Source organism: Amblyomma maculatum, chromosome 5, assembly GCF_055883805.1.
Source record: "Amblyomma maculatum isolate TAMU_Amacu chromosome 5, ASM5588380v1, whole genome shotgun sequence".
Lineage (NCBI taxonomy): Eukaryota > Metazoa > Arthropoda > Arachnida > Ixodida > Ixodidae > Amblyomma > Amblyomma maculatum.
In genome coordinates this window covers 21,389,805-21,402,298 of record NC_139348.1, presented here as the reverse complement: position 1 = coordinate 21,402,298, position 12,494 = coordinate 21,389,805, and the positions used below count along the sequence as shown (strand labels likewise).

General features: G+C 49.1%; 1 protein-coding gene across 1 annotated transcript; it reads left to right on the top strand.

The window, feature by feature from the left end:
• Positions 1-561: 561 nt before the first annotated feature.
• Positions 562-2,300, top strand: LOC146187848 (uncharacterized). The gene is made up of 2 exons (XM_084604935.1): positions 562-1,672; positions 2,173-2,300. Exons 1-2 carry the CDS (start codon positions 562-564, stop codon positions 2,298-2,300), a joined length of 1,239 nt encoding a protein of 412 aa, XP_084461061.1.
• The last annotated feature ends 10,194 nt before the right edge of the window (positions 2,301-12,494 follow it).

Below are 12,494 nucleotides of genomic sequence, written 5' to 3'. Positions count from 1 at the left end.
TGAATAGAAACACACAAAGGCAGAAAAATGTTACGTTTATACATATAAGAACAAAACAGAATACTACTACGTGTCAATGAGCATAGTAGTGAAATAGCAAAATGGCCTGAAAAATATATATAATGTAAGAAGGGAAAGAAAGCACGGCAGCTACAAATGCTAAGCTGATATTTATGAAGTTTTATGCACATATGAGGTGGGTTTGTATAGCGTTTGTTAGTTCTTTGATATAAGATTGGGGTTTCAGATAGCGGCTAGTGTGGCAGGCAGGTGGTGCTGCTTGTTAGAGGTTTTTGTTACGAAATAATATTGTTACAGTCCATATGATAAATGAAGACGAGGAACTCGGGGATAGTTGGACGAAGAAGAGAGTAAGTGTGGAAGTGCCGCCTGTTTCGTGTGCACCATATCTTGGGCTCAGAAAGGTTGAGTTACATAGAGACAACACTGTTACATTATTGGTGGAGAGTGCGGTTTTGATCCCATCATTTCTCCATCGACGCACCCCTGGAGCCTCGTCGCAGCCACCGCCTTACTGGACGCCCGCCACTGATCGTTACAATGCCACCGCCGACTGAGCCTAGCCCAGTGCTTCTTGCCACATCAAATCAGGCGAGTTCTGGCCGTTATCAACCTCACCGAGAGCCTCGTCCTTTCGCTGGCGCAGCGGGGGAGGACGTTGAAGACTGGCTCAACCACTACCAACGGGTAAGCCGTTACAACCGCTGGGACTTCGCCACTCAGCTCGACAACGTCGTTTTCTTCCTGACCGACACCGCCCTTGTCTGGTTTGAAAACCATGAGGACACGCTGACGACATGGGACAGCTTTGTCACCGAACATAAACAGTGTTTCGGCGACTCGGCAGCGCGCAAGAAGCAGGCCGAGCAGAAACTAGCCCATCGTGCCCGACTACCTGGCGAGACCTGCAATACCTATACCGAAGCGGTCCTCAAACTGTGCAGAACCATCGATTCTCGCATATCCGAGGAGGACAAAGTTGGGCATCTTTCGAAGGGCATCGCAGCTGATGTCTACAACTTCCTCATCGCCAAAGATGATATCTCGACTGTCTGCGCTGTCCTCCGTCACATCCGCACATTCGAAGCACTAAGGACCCGTCGAGTAACTCTTAAGTTTGGAAGGCTTACCAATGTGACAATCTTCGCCAGCGTTGACGAGCATGCTCCTCCGGACCTTACTTCAACTATCCGGCAGATCATTCGCGAAGAGTTACTCCGGCTCGATTCCCGCTGCCGGAACACGTCACCAGTATCCTACCGCTCACCTTTTCCGTGTGAACCTGCCTACAATCTTAAATCGCAGCCTGAGTTTTCTTCTGTTCACTTAGCACACACTGCCTCTTCCGAAGAATGCTCGCAGCAACATTTCGCAAGCCCAGTTTCTTCTAGACATCTTTATCAGCCTAACAGCTTCGGCCGCGAAGACCTAGGCGAGCACCCCGGTTCACAGATCAGCGCCATCCTGGCTTTTATCGACAGCATCACATCGAATCTTTTAAGGACCAACCCCTTCTTCGGCCTACTCCTGTCTGTTACCGGTGTGGCACCCCAGGCCATATTTCGCGACAATGCTGCCGTCGTCAACCATCGCGGTATGACCGGCCAACGTGCCCAGACCCAACCAGCAATCAGCCAGCTGACTCCCGTCGGTACTGGTCGTCTCTCCGCACGGCCAGTTTCAGCGCGGAGACGTACGCAACCACTCCCCGGCTTCCAACCGGAGTCTTACTCCACCGCCCGTTTTTTGTGCCCGCCGCTCGCCATTCCTACGGCGTCGTTCCCAGTCCCCTCCTCCGGAAACCTAGGCACCGCGGCCGATGGAGGTGAGGCCGCCGGTGAAAGCTCACTATTCGCAGAAATACCTCTTTCCGTAACTATGCTTAAAAATAAGATTTGTGTGTCTGTTGACAGTACTTCTACAATGGCATTAGTGGCCACTGGTGCGACAATATCGATTATGAGTTTAACATTCAAAAACTTACTGGGACCAAAAGTGATGTTGCCTTGAGACAGAAATGCAAATTTTCATAGCGTTAGTGGCGATTTGTTGTATCCCGTTGGAGTGTGCAGTGCCAAAGTGTCTCTTGGAGGAAACGTGTTTTCTGCGGAATTCGCCGTGCTACTCCACTTCACACTGATGTAATTCTAGGTATAGATTTTCTGCTCATGTGTGCCGCAACCGTAGACTGCCGCACGGGCGAGATCAGTGTTGAAGGCTGCCTACCGCCTGAGTTCTTTGAGGAGCCTCTTGTTTGTGAAGATGTGCTGTGCGTGTGAAACGATACTGTTGTACCTCCGATGTCTATTCGTTCGATTCCAGTTTCATGTTCTCGTCGTGCGATCGAAACGTTTGATGCGACTGTGACACCTAACTATTCGAACTGCGCGAAGAAATCTCTCCTGGTTCCTAACTGTTTGCTGTCGGTAACCAAAGGCTGCACGCGATTGTGGACTATTAACTGCTCCATGCAGCCAGTTCTTTTAGCAGCCGGAATGAAGCTTGCCTCTTGCAGTTCAGACATGCCAGTATGAGTGGCTTTGGTTACGGACGCACCTCAGCGGCAAGTCGCACCATCCCAAGTGAATGCTCAACTGCGTAGTATGATTAGTAATTCTCTGAACGCCACAGAACGCGATGCTTTGGAAGATCTGCTTCGAAGTATTCATTCGTTTTTGACTTCTCGAAGCCCATCAGTTCACGCTCGTTTCCCGGGTCTCGCACCTGTCATCGAACTGACACCGGATATGCACATACAATTCGCCAAAAACCGTATCGTGTGGCGCCATCCGAGCGCAAGGTCATCAGTGAACAAGTACGTGAAATGTTGGACCAGGGTGTCATTCAAGAATCGTGCAGTCCCTGGGCGGCTCCAGTAATTCTTGTGCGTAAGAAAGATGGCACATGGCGATTTTGTGTAGATTACCGCCGCTTGAATTCAGTCACTAAAAAGGATGTCTATCCGCTTCCCCGCATTGATGACGCCATCGACTGCTTGTATTCTGCATCATACTTTTCATCTGTCGACCTGCGGTCAGGTACTGGCAAATCCCAATGCACCCAGCAGACAAGGAGAAGACGGCTTTACTCCCTCCCGATGGACTGTTTGAATTTATTGTTATGCCTTTCGGCTTGTGCAATGCGCCCACAACATTTGAAAGATTCATGGATTCCATACTACGTGGTCTGAAATGGGAGGTCTATATGTGCCATCTGGACGACGTAGTCATCTTTGGCCGGGCATTCAAAGAGCACAATGACCACCTAGTCCTCGTGCTGGACTGCTCGCGCCAAGCTGGACTTGTTCTCAACTCAAAGAAGTGCCGTTTTGGTGAGCGACAGGCGTTGGTACTTGGTCACCTCGTCAATGGTGAAGGCGTCCGGCCTGATCCTCAGAAGACCGTAGCCTTTGCCGCATTTCAGCAACCTCGGAATGTGAAGGAGCTCCGCAGTTTTCTTGGACGTTGCTCATATTTCCGACGCTTTATATCTTGTTTTACAGATGTCGCCTACCCACTCACGTGCGTACTACATAAAGACGCTCCATGCCAGTGGACATCTAAATGCGACTCATCTTTGCGACAACTGAACTTCCCCCTAACATCACACCCTACCGTACGGCACTTCAACCCTTCTGCTCCAACTGAAGTACATACGGACGCAAGTGGCATAGGCCTCGGTGCTGTCCTCGTTCAGCGCTATGACGACCGTGAACATGTGATTGCTTACGCCAATCGGACCCTCAGCAAGACGGAGCGCAACTACACCATCAGCGAGCACGAATTTCTCGCGGTTGTTTTCGCCGTGCGGTGGTTTCGCTGCTACCTGTAGAACGGCCTTTCGTAGTAGTAACCGACCACCAATCCCTATGCTGGCTACTCAACCTCCGTGACCCGTCTGGTTGCCTGGCCCTCTGGGCACTTCGCTTGCAAGAATGCGACTACAGCATTTCATACAAAAGTGGCCGACGGTACGTAGATGCGGATTGCCTCTCCCGGTTGCCACTTGCTACGACAAAATGCGACGCGGACAACTTCGACCACTACGTCGCTGCTTTATGTCCCAAATTTCCCGATACTCACGCCTTTCGAACAGAGCAACACAACGATCAGCACCTGGAGCCTTTCTTGAATGCTGCTCAGGACCCAGCCTCGAACAGTCAGTTTTGTCTCCGCGATGGGCTGCTATACAAGAACGTTTACTCAGACACTGGCCATCGGTTCCTTCTGGTAGTACCTGAAAGCCTCCGTCTTTCAGTTTTACACGTCATGCATGATGGTCCAGCTTCGGGACACCTCGGATCTTCGAGAACTTTGCACCGCATTCAGGAGCGATTTTACTGGCCGCGGATGCGCCAAACGATTGACCAGTATGTTGCCAGCTGTCCTCAGTGCCAGAGTCACAAAGGTCCTACTGGTGTTGCACCCGCAATGCTTTACCCTATAGCACCACCCAAGGCTCCTTTTGAGAAAGTCGGAGTCGACCTTTTGGGTCCCTTTCCAAAGTCGCAAGGGGGCAATCGATGGATTGTTGTATGTGTGGACCCTCTTACTCGCTACTGTGAGATAGCCGCTCTTAACTCCGCTACAGCATACCAAGTTTCCCTGTTTATGCTGCATTCAGTCATCTTGCGACATGGTCCCCTGAGAGTTGTAATTAGTGACAGAGGTCGCCAGTTTACTGCAGATGTAATTGAAGAAATGTTCCGTTTATCTGCATCTGATTTCAAACATTCGACCCCTTATCGCCCTCAGACAGATGGTTTAACTGAGCGCACGAACAGAACTTTCACGAATATGCTTTCAATGTACGTCGCATCGGACCATAAAAACTGGGACTGTGTTCTTCCGTTCATCATATACACCTTCAACACTGCCAGGCATGAGATCACAAGATACAGTCCATTCTTCCTCCTGTACGCCTGCTCCCCACGACACACCCTCGACACCATCCTCCCATTTCCTACTGAAGACGACCCGTGCTTAGCCGAAACCCTTTGCTTGGCCGAAGAAGCGCGGCGAACAGCCCGACTGAGGACTATGGCAACACAAGAGCGATCGAAAGCTCGCTATGACGACCACCATCGCCAGATCATCTACTTCCCCATTGACCGAGTCTGGCTTTGGAAACCAATGAGAAAGCGCGGCTTACACCAGAAAATGCTGGCACGCTACACTGGACCATACGTGATCTTAGAGCGACTCGGCGAACTTAACTACCGGATTTCTCGCCTTACGGCCAGTGAACGACGTTCGGCGAAAACGGAAGTTACACATGTCGCCCGTTTGAAGAAATGCCACTCTCGTGACAACACCTGACTCGCCCGGGGGCTTCGCTTGCGAAAGGGAGGCAAATGTTACAGTCTATATGATAAATGAAGATGAGGAACTCGGGGTAGTTGGACGAAGAAGAAGAGAGTGAGTGTGGAAGTTCCGCCTGTTTCATGTGCACCATATCTTGGGCTCAAAAAGGTTGAGTTACATAAAAACAAGACTGTTACATTATGAGTTAATGACTTTGTGCCGTGATAGTGCAGATGTAATCAAAAGCTCGCAGGCGACAGGGGTGTGCTTGTAATCCCTATAACCAAGGAGTTATGATGCCCCGATATATCAAAACATGTGTGGGGAATAACAGATGCATTATTCTATAACCTTTGAGGTAATTGATTGCTTTAATGGGATATGAAGTGCCAGAATATGCCGACCTTCTTGTCGGCATATTCTAGGCAAATGTAGCCCGTCCTGTCGTCTTTTGTTCCTTTGTCCCCGCGTTTTACGCAAGTCTTTTTATGAGCTTCATGAGCAGAACCTGTTGCCTGGAAAATTTTTACTACGCCTGTACATGAATTGTGAAGTGAGGCTCAACACGGGACGAGTCTGTTTATCTGCTTCATTGTGGCGGGACCTGAAAGTGTGGCACTGATACTACATTTTTCAAATAAAATTACCGGCATGATGATTTCGCGGGAAAGAAAGGCGACGATTATCAGTGCAATTTTTGTATCAATACGATGGTAATTAATGATGAATCACGTCAAACAATCAGGCATTTTATTCACTTTTGTTAGAGCAGCATGCTCAGGCAGCATGTCGAGCATGGTTACTTGAGATTATTTCGGACATAAGTGACACAGAGTTCTTTCCATATATACTCTGGGGCGAGGGAAAAGTCACGTTAGAGATAGCCAATCATGTGATTAGCTTTTTACAGAATATTGTTTTTTGTACAGTGTTACAAGCAGCCTTTAGTAGATGAAGAAAGAGTTGTGCAAGCAATGCGCATTGTTGAACGCTGCGATGTAAGTAACAACGAGAAAGAAACGACGCTGCCACAATACGAGCTAAACAAACTGGTATCACTTACAAAACGTAACCACAACCCAAACGCAAACGAGGATATTGTTACGACGTTTATTTAGGCAGATCTTAGGCTGCGCTAAAGAATAGCACACAAGAGCGGGGCAGAACCAGCTCCCTCTTCCTCTTCTCCTTATTTCGCCAAACCTCATCCTCCTTCAATAAGGACCGCGGGAAGTGCGTGACACTGCCCCCTTCCCAGACGATGCCCGCCGGGTGAGTCAAGGTTCGTCACGTTGATAGAAGGGCTTCATGCGGGCCACGTGGACTACTTGAGTCTTCCGAGAACGACGTCCTTGGGTGGTCACGCGAGAGACTACAAAGATTACTGCGCTGAGGCGTTCCAATACAACGAAAGGGCCAGTATAGTGGTGCAACAGTTTCTGGCACAAGCCACGCTTACGCAACGGCGTCCAAAGCCACACCAAGTCACCAGGGACATAATTAACATATTGATGCCGCTTGTCATAGCGTTGCTTGTAGCGTTCCTGGGAGGCTAGAGTGCGAAGTCTAGCGAGTCGACGAGCTTCTTCAGCCAAAGAGAGAGTTTGCGCTAGTGAAGTTTCAGCAGGGAGTGAGAAAGGCAGAAACGTGTCCAAAGTGCTTCTTGGAGGTCGTGCATAGAGAAGAAAAAACGGACTGTAGCCTGTCGTTTCGTGCTTAGCAGTGTTAAATGCATATGTTATAAACGGAAGGACTTCATCCCAGTTTTTGTGGCGGGAGTCGACATACATTGCGAGCATGTTGCTAAGCGTCCGATTGGTGCGTTCGGTAAGACCGTTTGTTTGTGGGTGGTAAGGAGTTGAATGGCGAAAATGGGATGAGCAGAGGCGAAGAAGTTCTTCTACAACTTCTGCCGTAAACTGTCGGCCACGATCGCTTATTAACACACGAGGAGGCCCATGTCGAAGAATGATGGACCGTAGGAGGAACGCCGAGACATCAGAAGCAGTGGCTGACGGTATAGCAGCAGTTTCACAGTACCGCGTAAGATAGTCTACGCACACTATGACCCAGCGGTTTCCGTTGGAGGAACGGGGAAACGGTCCTAGAAGATCAATTCCCGCCTGTTCGAATGGGGTTCGTGGTGGCGTTATAGGCTGAAGATGACCCGGCGGTGAGCAGGTTGGGTGCTTGAAACGCTGGCACTGGAGGCAGCTGGCCACATAACGTTGAGTAGTTTGACGCATCTTCGGCCAATAAAAACGTTCCTTAGTCCTGTGCAATGTTCTTGCGAAACCCAAGTGTCCAGCTGTGGCATCGTCGTGCATTACCCGAAGAACCTGACACCTAAGACTTGTAGGAACTACCAGAAGAAGCCGCGCACCTACTGATGAGTAGTTCTTCCTGTATAGTACACCGTCACGAATGCAGAATGAGGTCTTAGGGTTCCGGGAACTTGCTGCCTCAAAAAGCGGTGCCAACTCGTTGTCGTGCAGCTGCGCAATCTTGAATTCACCAACATCAGGGAAACTTGTGGAGATAGCAGCTATATATTCATCCAAGACCTCATTGTCGCAATCAGTAGTTTCAAGTGGCAACCGTGACAAGCAGTCAGCATCACCGTGCTTACGACCACTCTTAAAAGACACAGTAAAATTGAATTCTTGAAGGCGCGAAGGCGTCCACAGGGGTCACGAAGGTTTACAAGCCAACATAAGGAATGATGGTCCGTCACAATTTTAAATGCACATCCATAAAGATATGACCTAAACCGTTGCACACCGAATACAACAGCTAAGCATTCCTGTTCAGTTACAGTGTAATTACGCTCAGCCTTGCTCAAAGAACGGCTTGCATACGCAACGACATGTTCATTGCCATTGTGGCGCTGTATGAGCACAGCACCAATTCCAACTGCGCTGGCGTCAGTGTGAAGTTCTGTTGGAGCTGATGGACAGAAGTGGCGTAGTACTGGTCCTGATGTCAAAATAAACTTGAACTGACGAAAGGCGGAGTCACAATCGGCAGTCCACTTGAAAGGCACATCTTTTTGCAGAAGACAAGTAAGGGGATATGCTAGATCAGCAAACTTCGGAACAAAACGCCGAAAATAGGAGCAAAGCCCCAAAAAACTCCGGAGCTGTTTTAACGATTTCGGCGGTTTAAAACAAGTGACAGCTTCGATCTTTTTCGGATCAGGCCTGATTCCATCCTTGTCTATAAGATGTCCAAGTACCACAGTCTGGCGTTCTCCAAAACGACATTTCTTGGAATTGAGTACCAGACCAGCTTTCTCGATACACTCCAAGACAATCTCTAATCGACTGTTGTGTTCATGAAAAGTTGTCCCGAATATCACTACGTCGTCCAAATAACACATACAAATGTGCCACTTCAGCCCGCGCAAAACTGTATCCATGAATCTTTCGAACGTGGCTGGAGTGTTACATAATCCAAACGGCATCACATTAAATTCATACAGCCCGTCTGGGGTGATGAATGCCGTCTTTTCTTTATCTTCCGGGTGCATGGGGATCTGCCAATAGCCTGATCGCAGGTCAACTGAGGAAAAATAGGAGGCGGAATGTAAGCAATCAATGGCGTCGTCAATACGTGGCAGGGGATACACGTCCTTCTTGGTGACAGTATTCAAACGTCGATAATCAACACAAAATCGCCATGTGCCATCTTTCTTTTTGACTAGAATCACAGGGGCAGCCCACGGACTAGACGATTCCTGAATGATGCCCTTATGCAGCATGTCACGAACTTGTTCTTCGATTGTTTGGCGCTCTGATGGGGATGGGGAAGTGCGTGACAATATTATGCCTGTAAATAAGACATGACATCAGATCAAACGTACGTTTGGTTTGAAAAGAATACCACGTGGAGCGGCAGCCTGATCCATTCAGATATCAGCTGAGGAAAGCAGGAAAGAAAGAAAACTGGTTAGGTTTTGTTCTGCACCGAGACACCATTACTGTAGCACTGTGATGGGCGTGATGTGTTGTATTGCGTATGCTGATAATTTTTTTGTGATTATGCACGTTGCCAAGCAACGTGTTAAAGCGATGAAACTTGAGGTGGGATTAAAATGGGTGATGAAAACCCGCCTTCTATATTGGTTGACAATAGATCACAGGACTTTACTTTCCACGGATTCGGACGTGTAATGTTTACTTGTGTGTACGGGTCCCAAAGGACACCTACATATTGTAAAAATAGTCCGACTAGAGCTGTGTGAGCAGTCGCTTCGGTAAACTAAATCCGATATTTGTGCGTTATCCAGGCTGTGCGCTCGACCATTTCATAATTCGTAAATTGCGTTAGCATGACGGACATTATGAGAGCTTGATTTTCACAAACAAAAAAACGTTTTCTGCCCCCCCGCGGCCGCCATTTTAGGTGTTCAAGCGCTATCAAAAGGTAATTCCACAAAATTTTGTAAAATTTTAAATTTCCAATATATAACACGAAATACTTCTGCATACTGTAAAGAACTTAATATTATGCTGACAGATCAGTGAGAGCGCGGAAGAGAAAGTTCTTTTTGCTAAATAGCAGCCTACAAGCTAATTCACCACCGCTCTGGTCCGTCCCGCTGCCAGTGCCTGAACCCCAGCTTAACACTTGGTGGAGGTCGCGGGTTTTGTATTACATTCACGCACCCTGGAGCTCCGCAACCGCCGCATTCCGACTGCGATGGTTGACTGCAGCACCAATATATCCGGCTCTGCGTCCATGGCCCCTTCGGTTCCACGCTCTGCGGTGCTTAGCTAGTGGCAAACGCCGGTCTTCAGTGGCACTAAATAACAGGACGTGGAAGACTGACTTTCATCGCACGAACGTGTAAGCACCCAAAATAAGTGTGATGACGTCTTGAAGCTCAAAAACGTGATCTTTTACCTTACTGAAGTAGCAAAGTTATTGTACGCAAATCACGTGTCCGGCATTCCAACTTGGGCTTCCTTCAAATCTTGCTTCGTGGATGTCTTCGCTCGCCCTGCGCTCCGCACGCTTCGCTCCGAGCATCGTTTGCGGGAGCGGGCGCAGCAGACAGGAGAGACTTCAAAAGCTACATCGAAGACGTTTATGGTTTTGTGCCACTGTGTAAGTACATTGATGCCTGAAGCCGACATGATTCGCCGCATAACGCAGGGCATCCACGAAGGCGCATCCACATGCTTATGGCCAAAGATCCCCGCACTGTAGCTGATCTTACCATCATGTTCCCGAGTTACGAAGACCTTCGTCGACAACACGTCGTACCTCGACTACTTGAAGCTGAGATCGCGACTTTGGTCTCACGATCAGCTCCGCCTTTATTTGAGAAATAAAAGACTTCGTGCGGGAAGAGGTTGCTCGGCAATTGTTCCTCCTTCCAAACATTCCGCAGTCCATCTCTCACCTGCCTCCAATGATAAGTCAAGTTATTCAGAAACAAGTTGCCGAATCACTTCCGCCCGCTCGAAAACCTACTCTTTATGCCACTTCGATCATAACTCGCTACCTCAAGACGACGCTGTCCCTTAACTGGGAGGAGCTCCACTATCTTACTCCGAAATTTCTGCACGACCACCCCTTCTACGCTTTTCATATTGTACAGTTCGCCCCGGCGGGCATTTTTCACTTACCGTTGTGAGCCGCATTTTGCGCGCCCTTGGCGCACCTCTAATAACCAGCCGATTTGCTTCGCATATGCGGCCTCCTTGGCAAAGCTGCACGCCTGTGCCGTCGTCGCCCGGCCCCGTACGTCTCCGATCACAGCCCGGCCACCTATGTTCATTCGCGGTCCCCTTTCCGTGCACCACCTCAGCCCTTGTCCCACTTTGACAATCACTTCTCGCCTGTGGACGACTCACCTTACCGCGTCGACGCTCGCCGTCGCCTGTGCGTCGCCGTGCTACCTCACCATCACCGCAAAACACTAGACGCAGTTCGCAGGTAAGAACTGCGCTTTCCACGACCCCTGAAAGTCCTGCCTCGTCCCTGAATAATTTCATCGAACAAATGGTTGAAAATGTTTGTACCCTTGCCCTTATAGATACTGGTGCTGCTGTGTCAGTCATTGAATACAGACTTTGCCGCTTGCTGCGAAAAGTTCTGCTGCCGCGTTCCGGTGTTTCACTGCGCACCGCCACGGCACAACACATCGAGCCGCTAAGCACCTGCACGGCCCGAGTCACGATTCTTGTTTACGAGCATTACTTTTATTTTTCTGCATGACTTCTCTCCCCACATTACTTTAGGATGGGACTTGTTGTGTCGCCATCACACCATAATTCGTTGCGGTTGTGCCGAAGCCGAGCTTTCTCCGCTGTCTAGCGCACCGACCGCCACTAAATGTTTTGAGGAAGCCATACGTCAGCTTGCGGATGCACCGATTTCCATCCATCGGCTGTGATTGTGCCTATAAGTTGCGCCTATCTTCATGATCGCGCCTGGACTGCGCCATCCTTAGTCCAGGACATAAATGTAAATATAATACAAAATGCATTGTGCTGTCACAAAAAGTTATTCAAACTAAATGTAGCTTACTTGAAATATAAACCGTGGAAGAAAGTATAAAATGTTGAAATTTCGCACTGTTTCTATAAATGTCTTGTTCTCATAGTATCAATTTGGCTATTTCTTGTTTTTAACAAAGTAACGAAGCATGCAAATATTTCACGTAATGAAGTATCAAGGGAGAGCCAGGAAAGGAAGGAAGAAAATGAGATCGAAGTGCGCGCCTTCAGTTGGAGCTTGACCTGTGCTGCCTGGGTCGCTGTCAGCTGCCTCTGTGAACCTGGCCGGTCCAACCTGCCAGAAGGTCTGCGCGGTCACGTTACAGTCGTGAAATCCTGGTAGATGTTCTGGGTAAAGATCCTAGGCACTGCACTTAGCGCAGCTAGAAGTGAAATATTGTAGAAGTCGTCGCCTTGCAGACCTTGAACCACTGAGAAGTGTCTAAAACCTGCGGATTACCCGCCCGCAGCTCCACGGTAACGCTGCAATCCAGCCTAGAGGGCGACCTGCGGGTGCAGGGACCAGTTCCCCACAACCCTATCGGGAGCCCCGGACATTCGCAGGAGCGGCAGGCGAAGCCGTTGACCCACTACCAACGGTGGAGCTGCTACAACCAATGGGACGCCGCCGCTTATTTTTCCAATGTGGTTTTCTTCCTGAAAA